Here is a 21,232-nt window from a genome sequence, read left to right on the forward strand (position 1 = left end):
AGTGCCTTGTATTAAAAGTCAGTTCTGTGTGGTTCAAAGGTAGATTTTATCTTTGAAGTATTGCTTAACTATTACAGAATTTAATTTTATCATCAAGAAAATAACTATGTTCCAAGAGAGCAACCCATATATGACCAATAATAATAACCACCACTGTCATCATCACCATCATACTTACACTCAAGCAAAACAATACAAAAAATCTTTGTCAAATGTAATTATTTTGACCAAAAGCCTAGCTTGTTATGCCACAGTACTAGTGAAATATTTATGATTTATAAAGTTTTTGAGATTTGTATGTGATATTCATAAAAGCAAGCAGATTGTTAACATCTATAATTTTTCCCTTCATTTTGGTAATGAAAGAAATCATGACTGTTCACATCTCTACAGTCTGTTCTTACACTTCGGAATGCTCCATCAGAGAAAATGAAGTTGATAACACATAGTTCTGCAATATCCCTGGAGGCATAAAAAGCATAAAGTCTGAATAATATTGATTTTATAATATCTAGTCATATTGAAATTGGTAAGTCACTCTGCTTTTATTAGAATGAGATGTATTTATATACTATAGATCATTAAGTGTGATCCTTTTCAGGCAGACATATTCCTTTTCAGCTTTTATTCAGCATCCATAGGGCTGAATTGTGCTTTACAATAGTTTTAGGTAATAGAACCTTCCAACTGATGGTACCAAAAATGTTGTTATACAACACTTCAATATATCTAATACATACAAGATAGTAGTTACTTCAATAGACTTCAAGAGAATTTCCATCTGATACTGTTTTAACAAACCATCCCCTCCCCATATTCAAGGCTTTGAAAGTCATTGAAATTCTACTTTCAAAAGAAAGGCAGTAAGGGCCCTCCAGCTTAGAGGACTGCGATGGAGATAAGGGAGAAGAGAACATGTGGGCCAGTGTCAGGGCACGGCAATCATCTGACCAACAGCATTTTCTTCTGATCTAAGGATTATATACCTGCCCTTTCACCATGGGCTCTGCTCTCTCTTTATAGACGAACAACAGTTACACATATATTTTAGTAAAACAGTAGTAATTACTGTACTTGTTGGGATTCTTTATGCATATATTGACTCAAAAAGGTGACAAGATAAATGTTTTCTTTGGGTTATTGGGTTTCCATTTAACCTACACTTGCAGACAGCTTCCCCATTCCTGCACCGCACAGGGGCTGGAGATGCAAAGACAAATGTATCAGGGCTCCCAAGGACCTTAAAAGACAAATGCCCCTGATGCTGATTTACAGCATGTTTGTGACAAGCATGAATGACTCTCCGAAACATGAATGACCACAAGGTGAACATGTACCCCATCTTCTGCCATGTAGCAGAGTCCCCTCCTTCAATGACTGGGGCAGAGCCCACTGTCACTCACCCACGTAAAATATGAAGAAGCTGCTTGATGCCGCCCCAAATGCGAATTTCCACACTGGTCTCAGGGTCCTCACAAACCTGAACCAGAATCCAGACAACGCTCCAAAGCAGCTTCAGGTGGTCAGAGTGCAGCAGACTGAGAAGGACGGGGATCCCCTCGTAGAGCTTCACCTGCTCTTTCACCTGGGGCTCTGCACAAAGTAGGCGCAGCAGCTCTGCAGTCAGTCTGAAAGGGGGAGTGGGGGGTGAGGGGTGAGAACCTGTGTATTGGGCTACAGACTTTACATTTAGACTAGACCTACAGTCACCACGTAGACTGTGACTCCAACATTTACTAAGTCACAGGTCAGCATGCATTCTCTGTAAACTTCTGGACCACAGCCAAATGTTTCTGGCTTTGCTGGCTACACAGTCTCTGTCACAACTGCCTAATCAAGCCAACATGCACAAACGCTGCCATACACAACACATAAAAATGAATGGGCTTGGCTGTGTTCCAGTGAATCAATCTTCACTTGCAAAAACTGGCAGTGAGCCAAATCTAGCCTGCAGGTCATAGTTTGCTGACAGCTGTTCTAAGCCATATCCTCTTTGTGTCCCCAAACCAGGAAATAAGTATCAGGTATTCACAATGGGACCTGCATTGTGCTCAAGACAAAGAAACAGAAAAGCTTTATCTAGCCTTTAGAAACTTACTACATGGTTACAAAAACAAAATATTAATATAAAATATCACCAACACTATAATGAAAGGGAACTAAATGCCAAGGGCTCAGTGAATACCTGGTGAGTAAAATAAAAATAATGGTGGCATAAGACATAAGGTTCAGCTGAGCTCTGAAACATTACAATCATGACATTTCATAGAACCATCCTTAATCCTCCAGTCTCACACTCTGAATACTCTCCTTGGACAGAGCCATTCATTCCCATGGCTTTAAACTCTCCCTCTGCCATGGCACGGTGAGCTGGGCTCAGGCATACTCCTGACCTCTAATGGTTTCAGCCTACGGCTGTTGCACAGGTGCTCACCTAGATGTGTCTAGATTCAATATTATTATCCTCATCCTCCAATCAACTCTTCTAATTTCCGTGATCTTGACTCATGATACCACAGTCTTTTCAATTTTCCAAGCCAGAGGACTAGGAATCACCCAAGACATAAGACACTTGCTTCTCCTTTCCCAACCTGCCACCTGCCACTGCCAATCAAGAGCCTTCAGTGTCCCCTATCTCCTGGGCATATCCTGGAACTCTCCTGTGGGTAGTGCAGCTAGCTGTCCCTCTGTTTTTGTGATCCTTGATTTTATTCAAGATATAAGCCCTCTGCCATCTACTTCTCTAATATTCTCATTTCTATATTTTACAATTCCTTTCCCCTGAACCAATTTTCCATTGCTATTCTACCTTCAAAAATTTTATGCTTTGACATTCAGAACATATGTTCTTTGGAAAGCAATATTCTTTACCTCCTCAAACTTTCTGGGCCAAACATCCCCCCTCCTTGTTCTAAGTGGATCTCACTGTATAACAATATTCCCTACTCCACACACTGCTATCAGAGCAATCCTCCCCCAAAATACATCTGGGAGTCCCCATAATGTTCGTGATAAAAAACATACTCTTTATTTATTTAGCACAAAGAGCCCAGCATGGCCTGGCTAAAGATGGCTTGTTGGTTCATCTGTAAAATGCGGAAATTAATAGTTATTGCGTAGATCAAATGAGTTAACACACAAAAGTGCTTAGTGCAGTGTCTGCCATATAGAAAGCCTGACCAAGATCAGCTACATTTTTATTATCGACTATCTAGTTTTCTGGCGTTTTCCCTTCTGCACTCTTTGCTCCAGCTGCGCACAACCACCCAAGTTCCTCTGATGCATCCTATTTCATGCCTCCAGGTGGGGAGAACATTCCGTCTGTCCAGGTAACTTCTCCTTCCTTCAGGACACTCGCCCTGGTTGGGAATGTCTGCTCTATGCTCCCAGGGTGTCCTCTGCATCTTGGATTTCCAGTGGCACCTATTTTTTATGTCTGTCCCCTCTCCTACTCTATACACACACTTCTTATACATCTTTGGCTTTCCAACACTTATGCAAAGACTGTTAGGAGAGTAAGTTCAGATGACTAAATCTGTAAAGACACTTTGTAAAAGAGCATTAAATTAGCTGTGAAGAAAAATCCAAGGATATTTACTATGAACTAAGTGTCAGGGTTTAGTTACTTGGGGTGTCTATTACCTATTTTTCCCTTTATAAAACTATGAATTACTCAAATAAATAGCAAATGATGACAGTTGCAAGTCTATTTAAAAACAATCTAGTAACTATCTGGATACAGTAATTTTTTAGAGCAATATGTAATTCAGTGAAGATGAATTCATGCTACTCTAGATTCTATTTTGACTTATGACAACAGATGGTCATGAAACAAGTCAGTAGCTATCTTATTTTACTTGCCTTAAGCAAAATAGATTTTTAGAAATCTAATAATTTATTTAACACAATTACTAAAAATAGTCACCTCAGAATTTGTCTCCTTAAAGAGACAGGATGTGAATAAATGCAAAAAGTAAAAATATTAAAGATGTGATCATAAGATTTACATAATGTGAATTTATGCCCAAATCTAGAAGTAATCAGGACCAAAGATAAATCAATATTCCTCTTTGCTCTAGTTTCTTTATATAAACTTAAATAGAAAATAAATGCCAAGCTGTCTCAGATATTCAGCTAACAATATAAATAACATAATAATAATAATCTTCATCAAATATAGAACATGATCTTTTCCTGTTAGTAATCCTACCTTTTGGAAAGCAAGTCATATTCATGTAAGATCATCAGCAGATTTTCTACAATATTAAGTTCACTTATCTTCTCCCTACATTCTGGACTAAAAATTAAAATCTATTAGTAACTTCTAAAAACATATTTTACCATAACCATTTATTGAGTATCCTAGCTATCATATTATCCCAGGGGGAGAAACAAAATGCCATATAGCTTCTTGGGGCAAAGTTACATCAAACTGAACATTAAATAAATATTATATATGTATAATATAGAAATATTATATGTCATAAATTTAAACTTTTTAAATAACAGTATAATTATAGCATGATATATTTTTATATCATATACATTTATATATAAGTATATGATTTATATATGATATAAGTATAATTATAGCATATAGGAGATGACCTATATGTCCTTTGGGAGATAAATAGATGAAGAAAATGTGATTTATATATATATGTTTTTTATAAAATATGTGCATTTTATCAATTTATATCTATATCACATTAATATATGTGATATATTACTGAACGTTATTCAGCCATGAAAAGCAGGAAATCCTGGCATTTGTGACAACAGGGATGAATCTACAGGGCATTATGCTAAGGGAATTAGCCAGATAGAGAGAGGCAAATGTATGGAATCACTTACATGTGGACTCTGAAAAAAAAAAGCTGATAACAGAGAAACAGAGAATAGAATGGTGGGTGGGTGGCTGCCAGGGGCTGGGAGGAGGGGGAAATGGGGAAATCAGGAGATATGAGGTGTACCGGCTTTCAGTTACAGGAAAAATGCATGCTGGGACAGAATGTGCATCATGGTGACTGCAGTTAATAATACAATATTGTAGATTTGAAAGTTGCTGAGAGCAGATCTCAAGGGTTCATATCATACACAAAAAGAGTTAACTATGTAAGGTGATGGATGCATTAATTATCTTGATCTTGGTAATTATCCCACAATGTATATGTATACCAAATCATCATGTTGTACACTTGAAATATGTACAATTATATTTGTTAATTACTCCCAATAAAGTTGGGGGAAAAAAACAAAAAACAGAGAAGCAGTGATCCATTCATTGGCATAAAATGTATTTAAAGCTCTTTTATTTAAAATAATCATGACATCTATAATGGGACGGGTTATCTAGAATTTTTTTAAAGGGCAAAACATTTGAGAATGTTTCAGACGGGTTATCTAGAATTTTTTTAAAGGGCAAAACGTTTGAAAATGTAGCATAAAATGTTACAGAGGAGAGAATTAAAAAAGAAGGTCAGGGAGATTCAATTGTCAAAGAAATATTGTAATTTTGAAAGTAGAAGAATTTGAGGGCTAGATGAAGGACTAGATAAATATTTCTGATTAGGAAAAAGAAAAGAAAATTTTAAACTGTGATTCCCCTTCTCAACTTAAATTTAAAATGATGTTTTCCATCCAGGATTCTCTTCAATATATTAATGGCATTTCTTACTTAGTTTTCACAAACTATAACTAAGTAGTAAGTAACTGGAGAAATGGATCTATTTTGCATCTTTTCCACCTAAATTACTATAGCAACAGAAGTGGAAAACATATTAAAGTACATTACCTTTCAGCTAAGCTAGCCAAAGCCAGGAGGGCGCCCAACAGAACATTAGTATCTCGGGCACCAAGTAAATTTACCAATGTCTGAAAAATGAAGTTAAAAAAGTTAAATTATGTGAGTACTACACGCTGATTAAGTGGCATGATGCTTCCTTCAAAGATCATAGAGGCTTATTAACCACAAGAGCAGCTTTGTTCAACATTCACAACATCCAGTTCCTTCCAGCGGACAGATGTCAACCCCCTCGGTACTCTGGGACTGCAGACCAGCTCCTTATAGTGAGCGAGTCCTTGCCCAGGGCAGGAAGTGGAAGGGGCCAGGCTACAGGGCCAGCCTGGTTCTCACACTTCCCCTTGTTTCTGTGTGCCCAAGAGGTCTGCTCTGCCTTTTCTGACCCTCCCCAAGGGGAAGTGGGGAGGCTAACAACATCAGTTCTAATACTGGTGTTAACTAGGAACTAGTTGCCGAGAACTCACCGAGTCAGGCACTGACAGGCACTTACCAAACTGTGGAACTATTTTTCACCAAAATGTTGAAAACCGTCTTTTATTCCCCCCCCCCAAACCAAGCAAGATACATCAACACTACTAAGTACTCCATTTGCCTCTCAGATTTCTAACTAACGTAAACAGCATGCGTCAGTTCTTCCAGACACCATGCTAAGTGGCATGACTTAGCTGTAAGTCTTCTGTATCTTATCAGTTGCCTTCTCTGAATTTCCATTGCTGCAAATTCATTTCTCTTCTCACCACACTTTTAGAACTTGGAGACCCCCAAAGATATACATCTAAGCATACTGCAGGCCAGAGCCACAACCATGCAATGGCTTCTCGGATGATTTATTGGTGTTCATGTCAGCTTTTCCCCTTCACCACTTCATTCATTTTTTAGAGAAGCTATCATTATCTTTGTTTCTCAATCCCTTCTTCTTATTCCGCTGTTATTTTCCTTTTTTCTCTCTGTCGTCTAACATACTACTCCCCAAACTTCAGTCATTGACTAATCATTTCCATAATTCCTGCCACACCTACTTTATACTTTCCTATTACTCAAAAATTTTCTTCAAAGTCTAAGTGATAACATCAGTGAAATACAGAGCTATTGAAATGAAAAATGTTGACCTCTGTACTACCTAGAATCATCCCCTATACAATGAGCAGCGTGTGTTAATAGACTTTAGGAAAACTTACTTTAGTATACACTGAGAATTCAACATATTATTGAAATTTGTCTGTAGGAAGCTACCATGTAGATAGTTTTGCTATAAATATAACTTTGGTCTGTTTTGATTAAACTTGCATTCACCCCTCTTGAAATGCATATCTGACCCATAGCTTGTAATACTATACCATCCAATTATAAGGTCAAGCCATATGAAATTGGCCTACAGACCAATGATTAAACTAATATAACTCTATGAACCACATGGAATTTATGTATGTACATATACTTTTTTTTGTTTATTTGTAAAAACATACCTAGGGTCAGTTTATATAGTGCCAGGGTTTCTCAAACGACATTTAAATAAAGCAATAAACTCAGTTGGTATTAGGTGGCATAGAGAAAAGGAAAAAAAAGAGTTTCAGAAAACTTCTATTTGCTGTTTCTACATTTACTCCTTAGGCTGACAAAGACTATAAGAGTTGGCAGAGAAAGATGTACCACTGTAGACTGATTAGCAGGTCTGTGAATTATAATTACTTGTCGCTTGGTCACGGGGCCCTGAAGCCCAGCACCAATGACTGCCGCATAGGGCTGCAGGCCTAACACCTTCCGGAACCACTCACCTTGTGGGCTCCGCTTGTGGTGATCCATTCCCGTTGGTCCTTGACAGCGGCAAGTTTTTGAAAGATATCTATAAGGGAAGGAAATAGCTCAAAGAGGGATTCGGAGCTTAAAGAGTCCAGTTCTCAGAGGACCTCAGGTCTGAAGTACTGATGAGCAAGCAGAGCCGGGCAAATGGGACAAGTGACACCAGGGGAACTATGGAGGGAGGAGGGTCTGGGCTATTCTTTTTACTCCAAGAATTACCTCTCAGGCTCAACTCTTATTTATTTCACACCACTATTCTAATAGTGAACTACGGGGACAGAGAACAGGCAAACTCCCTTCCACTGAAAGTTGAATTAGTTCCTTAACATCATTACAAGTTCAAAGTGAAACCTATTCCTCAAAGATCCTCCCTGTAAAGACTGCAGCTGATGAAGAGGAGCAGGAAGGCTGGACAAGGAGGTAGCCCTGGCAGGGTTCCCCAGCTGAGGGGAACAGCTGGTCTCCAAAAAGCCTTCCTGGTGCTTCGGGCTGGCCAGAGATGCTCATTTCCCGTAACCCAAAGAACTCATCACATCAAAGCTTTTTCTTCTTTCTTATGTTCTGAATGTTCCAAACTTTATAAGGTCGGTATTACCATTAACCCAACTTTATAGATAGAAATTGCCTCTAGCATTTTAACAGAAATCAAAACAGGCAAAAAATATTTTTACCAAGGTCTGCTGCTACAGAAGCCTCTCTTGCATTAAATAAAGTTAGCTGTGATCAGTGAAAATGTGAAAAACTTCTTAAACCTGAAATTGATAAGAATCATAATCTCCAAGTTTTCCTTCTGAGCATATCTTGCCACTGACTATGACAACTGGCATAGATTCTCACCACCATAACTGTGTGTGGGGACGCTTGTGAACATTCAGTCTCCCTTGTCCTGCTACAAACACCTACTGCTGTTTCTACTGCGAGTCGGGAAAGTTGGCTGTGTCCCCACGACAGCACTTACACGTCATGTTGACCAGCTTGTCCACACTGTGCTGCTCCTCACCGTAGCCAAGGTACTCATTGGCCACAATCTCCATGTACTGCAGGAGGGAGCAAACCAACAAGTCAGAAGGGAAAAAACGCCAAACACACGCGAGCAGACGAGGGGCAAGACTGTGCACTTCTGACAATGGGCTGTAGATGGCACAACAGATTCACCAAATAATCCTCAGTGCTCGGGGCCCAGTCACTGAATGCAAAAGGGGGTTTGGGCTCCCGGATTCTGCCTTCTCCTGCAGGCCCTGAGCTTGAGGGAGGGATCAGGCAAAGATCAAAGCTCTCAAAAGTCCCCAGATGATTTGTAACTAACTATGTGGTTGTAGTGCAATTTAGCCTCCAAATATAAGATACAAACAAAATACATAATACACAGGGCAGAGAATTTTAGTTCTTCAATGTACCTTTTCAGTAGAATTTTTATAACACACTACATATATTTTATTGATATTATGTTTTGTAATATCCTAAATGATAGGATCCTAAATTATATCTGACCAGCATATAAGCAGATAACAATAATCAGAATAAAGTGGGTATAGGATAATCTGATAATCCCTCACTGTGGAAAACTGATTATAATGAGAAAGAGGCTCAGAAAAACACACATACATTTCTAATATTATAATGGAAATTAAAGTAGATATGATCTTTTATAATTTTATGAAAGATTACTTCATAAAATGAGGTAAGCCTTCAGCCAATTTTTTTAAATGCTTAAAAACAAGAACTACACATGATGTAGCAATTTTCCAAGAATAAAAACATAATAAAACATTTTTCATGTTAAATTTAATCTTCCATTAATAATTCAGAATGAGTTTGCAGGGCCTTGAGTTTGTTATGAAAATCATTCTTTCCATACATCTACAGGTTATAGGCTGTTCCAACTCAATTTTGTTTTACTGGAAATTTTGTTTTATTGTATTAATAAATCCAAACATCTGTGTGGCTCAGCATATTTTTTCACCTGCTTATCTTCCTTAAATAAACTACCAACACAGAAAATTAAATGAAGTCGAGATCCAGTCCTCACATTGCCATTTATTTAATATGTTAGCGAGCACAGTAATTCTTTTTTGTGAAAAAAAGCTATGAACATCTTAACCAATACTTCCTCCCATCATGTGGCGTGTGCAGTGCTTGAGGATCTGGGCCTGCCAGCCAACACCTATTTCTTTCCATTCCTCACTAAAGACATGTGACCTTTTATAGAACTGTCTCATTTCACCAGGCTGGATAAAACAAGCCCAGTTCACCAGGACAAAATGGCCCGAGTCCCCTCCTACTCTGTGAATGGCCTGCCTCACATGCCCATCACCCTGCCTGCTCCTCCCCTTGGCAGGCAGCCTCCGGTAGGAAAACCGTCTCCTGTCACACACCTATCCAGTCCCTGCCCAGAGCCACGGTGTGGAATGAAGAGGCAAGACCAGCCACCACCACAGAATCCAGAATCTTACCTGAGCCAGGTTTCCAATCCCACCCAAGTTGTGGAGTATTTCCTAATGAAATAGAAACAACAGAATATACATAAAAAGTAAGGGTAGAGTGCATTTTACATGCAATTTCTTCATTAAATCATAAGTCCATAATTATTTGTGAAGGTCCACATTCTAACACAGATGTGAAAAACCTTAATGTGTTTTGTCATTCATACTACATTTAAGATAAAGTACTAATAAAATTTGGACACTGGGTTGAGATTAAGAAAATAAATATGCCTTGGTGGCAGCCTGCCTCCTCATTCTTTTTACTTCCTCCCACATCATCATAAAATGTAAGGCTGGAAAGAGCAGCTAGACATCATTCCCTCCCATCCCCTCATGTTGCAGATTAGGAAATGTAAGACCCAGAAAGGTGAACCATTTTGCCTAAGTGGTAGAGCCTGGATTAGAACCCAGCATCCCCCATTCCCAAGACCTTCCTCTAGGCCTCTGCTTGGTGTGGTCCATGGAGCAGCGTCTGCATCAGTGGGAGCTGATTAGAAACACACAATCTCCTACTCCCCCCAAACCTGCTGAATCACCTTCCACATTTCCACCAGACCCCCAGGTAATCTGCATGCACAGTGGTGTCTTAGAAGCATTGCTCTAGTGGACCACAGTACTTCTTCTGAAAATGATTAGGCCAATGGTCTTATTAAACCCATACTCCAAACAAATGTGAGAATAATCATTGCAAAATGTCTCCTGGCTCACGTCTTTTAAAATGATTCCCAGTAAGAAGTCATTTCATGGAATGTGTTCTTAAAAGTGCTCATTAGGGAAGAGGGGGCTAGGAGGCCGGACCTGTAAAGGGCTAGCTTGGAGCTCTAGCACTAGTAAATGCTCCCAGTTATCCACACTGACATTTATCTTCAAGCTAATGTATATCAGGTGGCTGTAATCTGTTTAATGAAAGCTGAATTGACATCTCTCTTCTTACTTAACATGTACACAAGGAAGTTATCTGAAATGCAAACATCAGCCATCGTTCCAATTCTGGGAAATGCATGGCAACGAGCACACGGGTGTGAGGAAGAACATCCAGTTCCCCTGTGAAGACGGCTGAGTGGGCAGCCTGGGAAACAGACTCAGGTTCTCAAAGCTTCCTGGTCAGGGTTTCCTCATTCCGTATGAAGTGAGTTTGGAAACAATAAATATACTCATGTTTACATTAAGTATGAAGGGACATTTATAACTCAATTAAAAATAGTTGTGTGACTAACCTACTACTTTGAATTCTCATCATTGCTATTCACTCAAGAAGAGCTGTAATTAAAGAACATAAGAATATTGTCTATATTATCTTCTATTTATAGTAGGATATTTTATACATGTAAAAGTTAAAATAACATTTTAAAACTACATATATTTGTTCAGCAAATATTTTTTTCATTCCAATTACATAAAAGACTTGGCTTATGCTCTGAAGACGACACAAATACGTAGTAGATGGTAGAGGCCTACTTCACTGAGCTTAGGTAAGCATAAGGTAGATTATCCAACTAACTATAATTTAAGACAGAATTTGGTAAGTGTTATAAAAAGGCTATACATGAAGGGTTATGATGCCCCAGAAGAAGGACACATAATAACCTGCTGGGAAGACTAAGGAAAATTTCATAAGGGTGGTGGCCTCTGAATGGGCTTAGAAGGATGGGTAGATTTGCTGACAAGACACGAAGGAAATAATGGAAAATCAAGGAGAGCCCAAACAAAGAGAAGAGTAGATTCAAAGGTGCATAAAAGTTGTGTTGAAAGAACATGAAGGTGTTCTGTAACTCTGAGAAGCACTTCTATTACTCCATGAAGAACATTATTGGGAAAAATGTCAGAAAAGTAGGGTGGATCCAATGGTGGGAGGACTTAGACATGAGCCTGAACTTGAACTCTGTCGTGCAGACCATGAGACATGATGAAAATGTATGAACAAGGGGCTGATCAAAAAACTAGAAGCCCAGCTGGCTGCCAGTGGCAGTGGGAAAAAGCACAGAGAGGCAGGGGTGGTCCTTGAAGTAGTATGGCCACCCGACATGAAGACATGGAAAGAAAGGGAGCAGAGCCGAAGACACCACTGCATCTGAACTGGGGGGACTGGGGGACAATGACGTGACTAACAGACACAAGGAAGCAGCAAGGAATAGACTAGGTGAGAGGAGGAGACTCAACTTTATTCATATGGAGTTGCTGAAGGGCCACCCAGTGAAAAAGGCACAGCAGGCCATGAAAAATGGGGTGGGGAGAGCAAAAGGTGCAGACCTGGGGGTCAGTGACAGGAAGGGGATTTAAATTTGAAGCTTGAGAGTGAGAAGACACCAAAGGAGAGAATAATGTTTAAATGATTTTCATGGTCATTTTTAAATGTTTATCTGGACAAAGAATATACCTATTTGGTAATCAATATTAACAATATGGAACTAAGTCAAGTCAGTGTTTCCCAAACTATGTCCTTAGGATAATTTATTTTGTGCAATAGGTACTATTAGGTATTGTACAAAAAAATAATAATAATAAAAAGAATTTCATGGTCAAATTCAAATCAGCTTCGGAGATGATAGGATAAACTGAGTTTAATAAATTATTTTATCATAGGATTCCTCAGAGCTTTAATAGTCTCCAGTGGCAGAAAAAACAAGCAGCTTTTCCTAACATCACTTTAAAGCATGCTTTATATAGGACACAGTAACTCCTGGGGAACACAGAGCTGGGCAGTTACAATGCACAGGAAGGGGAATGAGGCTTTATCACCCTCAGAGAACTCTGCTGTGCCCCTCAGAGTGTGCCCTTCCCCTATGACACATACACTCTCCCCAGGTTCCTCTGGAGAGGGAGTGAGGCCAGGAGATGGCTCTGACCCATGGTCTTCCTTACATGTCCTTGGGTTATGCTGGTGGGACTGCTCTGACATGAGTGGCTACTGGACAAAACTGAGCCACAAGGTACGTGCATACCTGGACTTAACCAACCGTCTGGTTGCTGATCTGAAAAGCAAATATGACTGCATGCTTAGATTACAGCCACACCTCCCACGTGCCCTTCCAAACCTCAGCATTCTCTCCCTGGTCACAGGCCGGAGGGTCACAAGACTGTCCTTCTGAGCCTGACGACCTGGAGAAAGTCTCCTAGTCAATCTGAACTTGAGTTCAGTGTGCAAAATGTGAACAAATGTCCTTGCTCTGCCTATTCCCTGAGGTTTTCCTCTTTTAAAAAATTAATACATTTATATAATACGGTTAAAAATTATGTTTAAAAAAACAGAGCACACTGCAATGCCAATATGGGAGCTGTTAGCACGCCACTATTGTTACCATGGCTGGGGACATCAGGGCCGTGAGACTCCTATCCGAAAACCACTCAGCAACTAAATCAGTGCAGAACATGCTGCAGGCGGCCTTTAATTCTGAATCACTAATGTCATCATTTTACTCCAATGGTGAAAACTCATCAGTGGCTCCACACTACTTGATCCTCAGTGACAATTTTAAGGCTCCTCTACGCACTGGCCTGTAGGTATCATTCCTGGTGTAATAGGAACTACTCACCTAAAAGGCATGGTGTATCAGTTTGTAGGGTGAGTAAATGGGAAATAAAAGAGATGGCTCCAAAGTTTCCTATCTTGGAATGGGAGGAAAGGAGGTGCCATTACAAAATTAGGAGTTGATTCTAAAGTTTTGAGGTAGACTCCTTTACACTCTTAAAACAGTACAGAGAACCCCAAAGAGCTTGTGTTTATGTGGGTTACATCTATTTATTGTTACCATATTACAAATCAAAAGTGAGAAATCTTAAAAACACAAGCATACACAAGCACACATCCGAACAGCTATCAGAGACATGCATCACCACACAGACTGTGGCCTCTGGAAAACTCCCCTGCACACGCAGATGAGCAAGTACAAAAGACATGTAAAAGGCATTATTTTCAGATATTTTTGGCCTTGCAGAAAGAGACCTGAAAGAGACCCATAAGCAGGCCCCAGTTTGCACTTTGAGGACCATTATGCTATGGTGTCACGGGGATGGCAGCCCAATGTATCTCCGGGACTGTGGGACTTTGATAAAGGGAAAAGTGTGGGACTGGCGCTATGAACTTGTGAGCACAGGACAACCACAGAGATGACAGCTGAAGCCAAGGGTCTGGAAGATAGGGGAGAAGATGATAAAGAAGTCCAGGAAGGCTAACATTTAGGAAGGCAGGATTGAGAAAAGAGGCAAGCAAATCAGACGGAAAAAAACACAGAGCGCTGAGGCAGAGCTAGATTCCTGGGGCCCAGCAGGCAAACAGAAAGTGTGGGAAAAGGCAGGAGCCGCTACGGAAAGGCTGGGGAATGTAAGCTCTGAGATAAGGCCACTCAGCTCAGCTATCTTTTCATTGTAGGTTAGGAACTCTAAAGATAAATCTTTATCACTGATAAGCAATGTGCTGTGGGTGTACTATAATGAGTCCTGGTTGGCATTTTATCTTTGTCTTTTTCTGGACTCCAACTACACTTAAAATCTCAACATATGTCTTCCTTTAATTACAGAAAACTCTAAGCAATTTTGTCATCTAAACCTTCTTCTCTTTTATTCCCTCCAGTCTTTTCTTGCCGGAATCTCTATTAAGGATATACTGAAGCCTCTGTATACCAGCAAGAAAGGTCCAACCTATGGGCCACAAGTTTGCAACCTCTGGGTCAAGAGATGACGACTGAAGCTTGGCACACTATAGTCTACTTAAAGGCCCTTCAGCAAAAACCTTGCACACAGGATGCAGTACACCAGTTGCGGAACACATGAGTGTCCATGGGAAGGCGGAGGTTCAGGACACCTAGCCTGAGATGCAGTGATGAGGGTGAGATGAAGATGTAAAGGGATATCTGGTCATAAAAAGCAAAGGCATTTTTATGATGGGGGAAAAGAGAAAGGGAGAGCTGCTGACACCATGAGGAAGAGCAGCGGGAGAGCCCAGGCCACAAGGAGGGAGAGTTCTTCCGAAACGAGAAGCAAAGTTGTGTAATGAGTCAGATATTTCAAGCAGCAGAGAAGCAAGAATAAGAGAGCTCCCACTGGGATGACTTCAGTCCCCCTTGTAAAACAGGAAGCTGTAATTTGACAAGGATGGCCAGGGTATGGGGTGGTTTGGGGGTGAGAGGTGGAGATAACTGAGCCCAGACTCTGTGAATACTGCAGCGTTGGGTCAACCAGAGCAGAAAGGAATTCCTACGATGGTGCTTGTGGAGATTCACCACATAAATTGTAGCAAAGCTCAGCACAGCTGACTTCCGCCAACAATTCTTGGCAGCTAAAAATGTTAAACAACTGAGCACATACCCTTGTTTGTGCAAAGAGTGCCAGGAGGAGAGTTGCAGAGAGAAACCCCTTCTATGGAAAGACGAAGTCAGAGGTGGACTTCATTTATACATATTTTAGTCACAAAACCTCCTAAACAAAGAGGTCACTGAATTATTTTAGATCGGATTAAGATTTAATATTTGGAATAGATTAAGAAAGGCAATACTTTCCATGGAGATCAGCAGAGTGTGACACAACTGTTGACAGTTTTCTTAGCAAAAAGAACATCTTTAATTGGGGTAAGGAAAAGAAACATATTTGGGCTCAAATAATATTTCACCAATGAAGGTGGTCCAAATCAAAAGACTTGGGAGTGATCTGAGCTTCCTAGTGTCTTACCAGGGCAGCATATAAAAGGAGATACTTCCTGGGGAAAAAAAATTACCTGCGAAAATAACAGAAACATATGTGAATAAGAAGGACACTTATTCACATAGTATCCTTATTCACATAGTATTCACAAAAAGATAGTTTGCCCCTTTTAGATAATAATATAATGGTCATAGCAATTTTGAGGGCAGGCCGAGCAATCTTTAAGGCCTCCATGTGTCTCGGATGCACACACAGTTTGAGGATGCCACTTGGTGGAAGTGGCTAACAGCTGCCCCTAGAAGGAATAACTTTTAAGGTCAGGTGAGGAGTTAGGCAAGCTTTTCTTGAGAGTCTCACTGCTAAAGCACTAGGTCCTTGCTACTCAAAGTGTGGACCATGGACCAGCAGCACTAGCATCCCCCAGGAGCTTGTGAGAAATGCCTCAGGCCTCGGGGCACACCTACCGAATCAGAATCTGCACTTACAAGATTCCCAGGTGATTTCTAAGTGCATTAAAGTTTGGGAAGCACTCAACTGGAGGCAGCCATTCAACTGACTAGTGAGAGGAGGAAAGGGCCCTTGACCTCGGAACCCTCATCAGGGAGGAATGGGAGGGCCTCTGCTCACCTCTAATTCAAGGTCTAGGCTGGACACGGGGGAAGGGCATGGGCTCGGGAGCAGCTTCTGGAGCTGCAGGCCCTGCCTCTCCAACCAGCTGCCTACAGAGCCCCGGAGGAGGCCCTGCTTGTCACTGTTGGCTTTGACCTACGGAGCTGCTCAGCCCCATACATATTCAAAGGTGTGGCTGAGCACCAAACCCTCTGAGATGCCAGTGGCGTAAAATGACAGGTAACAATGAAAATACAGATCAAAAGTCCCACTTCATCCACTTAATCCCAAAGGCCATAGAGTAGAAATACACAGATTTTTTTTGTTCCTACTGAATTACTCCTCCCATATCTTTTTAAATAACAGGTGAGCTACTTCTCAGATTTGGAAACTACTGAGTCGTGCAAGAGAAAAAAAGTTAGCATGGTCTGCTAACCACTCTTTTATTTTGTCTTCATAACAAGCAAATAAACATTTTTCTTCCAACCAACCTGGTAACATGGATCCCTCATGAGTAGTCTCAGGCAGATTAACACTCTCAGAAAATGAATTGATGGGGCTCGGTTAACCCACTCTCTGGAAGAAGAAAACAAGAGAGAGCATGTTTGTTCATGTTTCAAAGACCAGTGGGACAGACTCAGAAGAGGAATGAGGGACATTTTAAAGGAAGAGCATTAGTTAATTTCAAACATGATCTCCAATGAGAACTGGCACTTGGTATCTGAACACTTGACCCATTTTATGCAACAACCATCTGAACCACCGCTGACACTGTGCGTAGAAGCCCCTGACATCATCTGGCACACAATGACTGACACAGGGCCACTCTGACCAAAAGAAACAGCTGTACATTCCAGTCATTAGGTTCAACTGGATAACAACACATGCCCTAATAACTCAGTATCCATTTGAAAAAATAATACACATACATTAAAAGAAAAATATTCTTATTTACTTTTAAATAACCACATTTACTTAACAATGTGTGCACCTGGGGACACTCAACAACTTCTCATGCCTGGGAATCAGACGGGACACTGCCATCTCCATTCCCTATTCCACCTGATTTTCACATGGTACTTGCTTTTTATCATAGCAACCAAGGAAAACCCAGCTTCAGAAAGATATGCCATCATCCAAAGGAAGGTGGCATGATCTGAATGTGAGAATCATGAACTACCATGAGTAATTTATACTGTCTGAGGGATGCTGTGTATCCAGCTGCTTTCCTTGAAAATATAAACACCCCCGTGGGTTCTTGGTAGCCTCCAGGACACTTCAGTGGGCAGTATGGGAAACACAGTAATATGGTATTTTCTTAGGTCAGCTTCCCCAGATGCAGACCCTGAGATGAAAGTTGGTGCACAAGTGAATGATGAAGGCCATGCTCTCAGGGGGACCCTGGAGAGTGGGGAATGGAGGAGGATGACACCAAGCATGGGCACCACGCAGAGTTCCACCTCAGCCTGACTTTGGGTGGGAGCTCTGCTGTGGCTGTGGAAGTGGTCCCTCAGAGTCGTCACATGAGGAGGCAAGGGCTCTGGGCTTTCATACTCCCAAAAGTGTTGTCATCAGCTGAGGCTGGAGGAGGGAACCCAGAAACAAATTCTCAGGCACTGTTGCTTTCTGTGCCTGCAGGTAGAGTGGCCTCAAGGCACCAGAGGCAGTACACTACTCGCACTACCACACAGAAAAGCACCAAACCAGAAGAGGGAGGGCCTGAGGGTTTGGGCAGAGCACAAATCACAGCCAACAGCTCTAAACTGAGCAAATGCAGAGGAACCTCGGAACCCTCTGAAGTTAAAGTAACAGTCAGTGGCACTGGGACAGAAACTGAAGGTGTCCTTACTAAAACTCAAGCAGGGGATAACTAAGGAAGCTCGGCCTGCTCTGAGAAAAAATAAATCGGAGTCTTTGCTTCCAACATGAATACGTCCAATGCCCAAATACTATCCGCAGATCTCTGAAGAAATGCAATGTACTCTGATATGAAGTAGCACTTCACTGCCATCAATGGACATACATATCCACTCAAGGGAATTTTGAAAGGCTTTCAAATGATGTTTCTTCAGCAAAGAATTATTAGTCATATTCTTTTAAGGCTCTTTCAAATAAAGACAATTGCAATTTGGCTGTGTTCTTAAGGGAACCAGACAATGCCTGACCTCAGAGGCAGTCCCAGCACCTTGCCCCCCATAGCTCCTCAAATAGGCATTGATGAACCACTTCTCTGATTTAAGTGCCATACAGACAACAGCTACCTCTCACTTAATGGATGTCAACTTCAGGGAGCAGAGTGTGTCAACACAGCACCCACTCATCACCTATCTGCTTTTATAAGGTCTCTGGTTAGCTTGGGAGGTGGAAAGTTTGAGTGGGGAGAGTCTGTCCTCTTTGGTGATACCCACCGACCTTCCCCAGCCCTGCTGGGCCACTGTGAGCAGTTTCTATTTCATTTCTCAGCTGTACTGGGTCCAAAGTGAGCACTAAATGAATTCAATATATTAAAGCTTTTCAACAGGCTTCCGATGTCATCCGCATAGGTTGTACAGCATGTAAGCTGCAAGGTACCTTTCACATCAGACAGTGAGACCACACGTGCCCAAGGAGTTGGAGGAATAAGCCCAGGCTGAGACTAGGACCCACAGCTTTGGGTATCTTAGTTTGTTAGTCAGCATGTCTGACACTGAATTTAGGAACAACCCCACAACCTCATCCTTCCCACCTCCCGGTTGACCCGACCCAAACCCTTGGTGTTTTTCTTGCTTCCTCTTTTTCCTCCCCGTTCTTCATCCAAATGCTCAGCAAATCCTTCAGAGTATCTTCCCAATCTGACCACCTCCCACTGCCTCATCTGCTACCATCCTGGTCCAAGCTGTCATTGGCTTTTACTTGACCTGCTGCAGAAGCCTCCCAGCTGGTGCCCTTGCTTCCATCTTGTCCCCTACACTACTTGTCTCACATCTGCCAAGGTGTTCCTCTACGAACGAGTCACTTCGTGTCCCAACCCCTCCAGGAGCTCCCATCTCTCTTGGAGGAAAGGCCACAGTCCAACCATGGCCCACAAGGCCCTACAGGCTCTGACCTACCCCCATTGCACAGCTAACCGCATCTCCTCCCACTACCTTTGCTGGCACCCTCACTCCAGCCACCCTCCTCCTCTGCCTTCCACAGGGCCCACCCATCGTGTGGGCTGGACAGGAAGCTTGTGCCTAGGGGCTTCTGCTGACGGGCTTCATGGCTTTTTCACACTGGCGCTTCACAAAGAATTAGAAAGAAGTTCTCCGATGAGACATGAGGCCCATTGTTCTAACCAAAGCCCACGTTATGGTGCAGAAGTGCCAACATAGCACAGACTGGACTCTGAGGTGCGAAGCATGCTCAGCACTAGAACCTGCCACTGTGTGCAATGTCTGCATTGCCCTGCAAGGGGGCCCTGCCAGGTGACGCTTGTCTCACACTGCCCTCCAAGTCAGTCCAACAGGGCAGGAAGGCATGGTGCAAGTGTTAGCCAACACCTGAAACAAAAAGTGCCTGTTATTCCACACTCAGCCAAGCAAAACTAAGGATGACGATGGGAGCCAGTGCAGACTGGAGCTCACAGCGTTTATCCCACCCTGTTCTACCTCCACAGCTGAGCTGGTCATGTCCCCAGCACAGCAGAGAGAGACTTTAAAGATCCACCTCAGTCAAGTGGAGGATTTACTTGAGCTATGGGACCAAGCTAAGACTCGCATGGCTAGCCAAGTATTATTCCCTGGCCTTTCTTGCAGCATTAGCTTTGTCTCCTCCACAGTTCTGAGAAATTCATCTGTACCCCCACAAATCTGCACACTTCAAACCTGAGTGCAGAAGACTTACCCTCCTCAAAGGCAGAATGAACACTGTGGTCACTGCCCCTGGAGGTATCACCCCACCATATCTCACTGGCAGTCCACCGGAGGCCTCTCACCACTGCTTCCATAGGGAAGGATGGTGGCGAATTTGTTTTGCCCACATCCTTACATTCCCAAGGATGTCTGAGTGCTCCTTATAGACCAGAGACCCCTGCAGGGGCCTGGCTCTGTGAGATAGCAACATTGAGCAAGATGTCCAAGAGCATCCCTGGCTGAAATTGCTCTTCCTGCCCTCTCCAAGGCTCCTGGCAAGAGCTGCCTGCCACGACTGCCATAGGCACCATGGCCCTCCACCAGCCCTGCCACCATGACAGTGAGACCTTTGTTGTGGAGGCAAAGTTCTGTTTCTCCTCAGAATAATGGCAGGACTCATACCACCCAAGGGCTGCTAGCCAGGCAGAATTACCCAAGGCCATACTGGGAAGCTGCACTATAGTTCAGCTTGACCTCTCTGCATTAGGGAAAACAGTGCAAATTTGAAATACACTTTGAATTTAAAATAGTCACTGATGGGAATGGTAAGGATGTGGTTATTCTGAGGCTCCTATTACAGAGAGAATACCTTTAATCTTTCCAAGTAGGGAGATGACACATGACTACTTCCTCTTTCAGGTGCTGGGATTAGCTAAAGATAGCATGTGGCCTGAACTGTAGGCAAGGGCACCACATCCCAAAGATCTAACAGGAATAATGATCAAGTTGCAACAGCTGCTGGCAACCTAATGCGGCTTAATGCTGATTGCTTTTCATTATTTAAGAGGAAAAGCCATGGGACATATTAAGATCCATGCAACAAATATGTGTGCACTTGGTATTTTTCCTGTTAACCATATACAATCTCCATGAGGGAAGTTCATGATCCTCTCAGGGCTTTTTAATATTAAAATAAATATGGAGAGCTTTTTTTGGTTTCCTCTACAATAAGGAAATGAAAAAAGTTAATTCCAGAATGCATGTTTTTTTACTATTAAAGGAGTATAGATAAATAAATAAAAAAGTCCCAG

The 21,232-nt window shown here is 41.8% G+C and overlaps 1 protein-coding gene across 8 annotated transcripts in view; it reads right to left on the minus strand.

Annotated features, from left to right (window-relative positions):
• Window positions 1-21,232, minus strand: part of NEK10 (NIMA related kinase 10) — a 210,851-nt gene that overhangs the window by 153,485 nt on the left and 36,134 nt on the right. For 7 of the 8 annotated variants that reach the window (XM_073223984.1, XM_073223983.1, XM_073223982.1 and 4 more), the window contains exons 6-12: window positions 16,824-16,908; window positions 10,057-10,098; window positions 8,562-8,640; window positions 7,579-7,646; window positions 5,795-5,874; window positions 4,211-4,297; window positions 1,404-1,628 (exon numbers count right to left, since the gene is read on the minus strand). In XM_073223984.1, the coding sequence (XP_073080085.1) occupies window positions 1,404-1,628; window positions 4,211-4,297; window positions 5,795-5,874; window positions 7,579-7,646; window positions 8,562-8,640; window positions 10,057-10,098; window positions 16,824-16,908 (666 nt within the window). Of the gene's footprint in view, window positions 1-1,403; window positions 1,629-4,210; window positions 4,298-5,794; window positions 5,875-7,578; window positions 7,647-8,561; window positions 8,641-10,056; window positions 10,099-16,823; window positions 16,909-21,232 lie in introns of those variants that run through there. The other variant, XM_073223988.1, reaches the window with a different exon arrangement.

Source organism: Manis javanica, chromosome 15 (assembly GCF_040802235.1).
Source record: "Manis javanica isolate MJ-LG chromosome 15, MJ_LKY, whole genome shotgun sequence".
Taxonomy (NCBI): domain Eukaryota; kingdom Metazoa; phylum Chordata; class Mammalia; order Pholidota; family Manidae; genus Manis; species Manis javanica.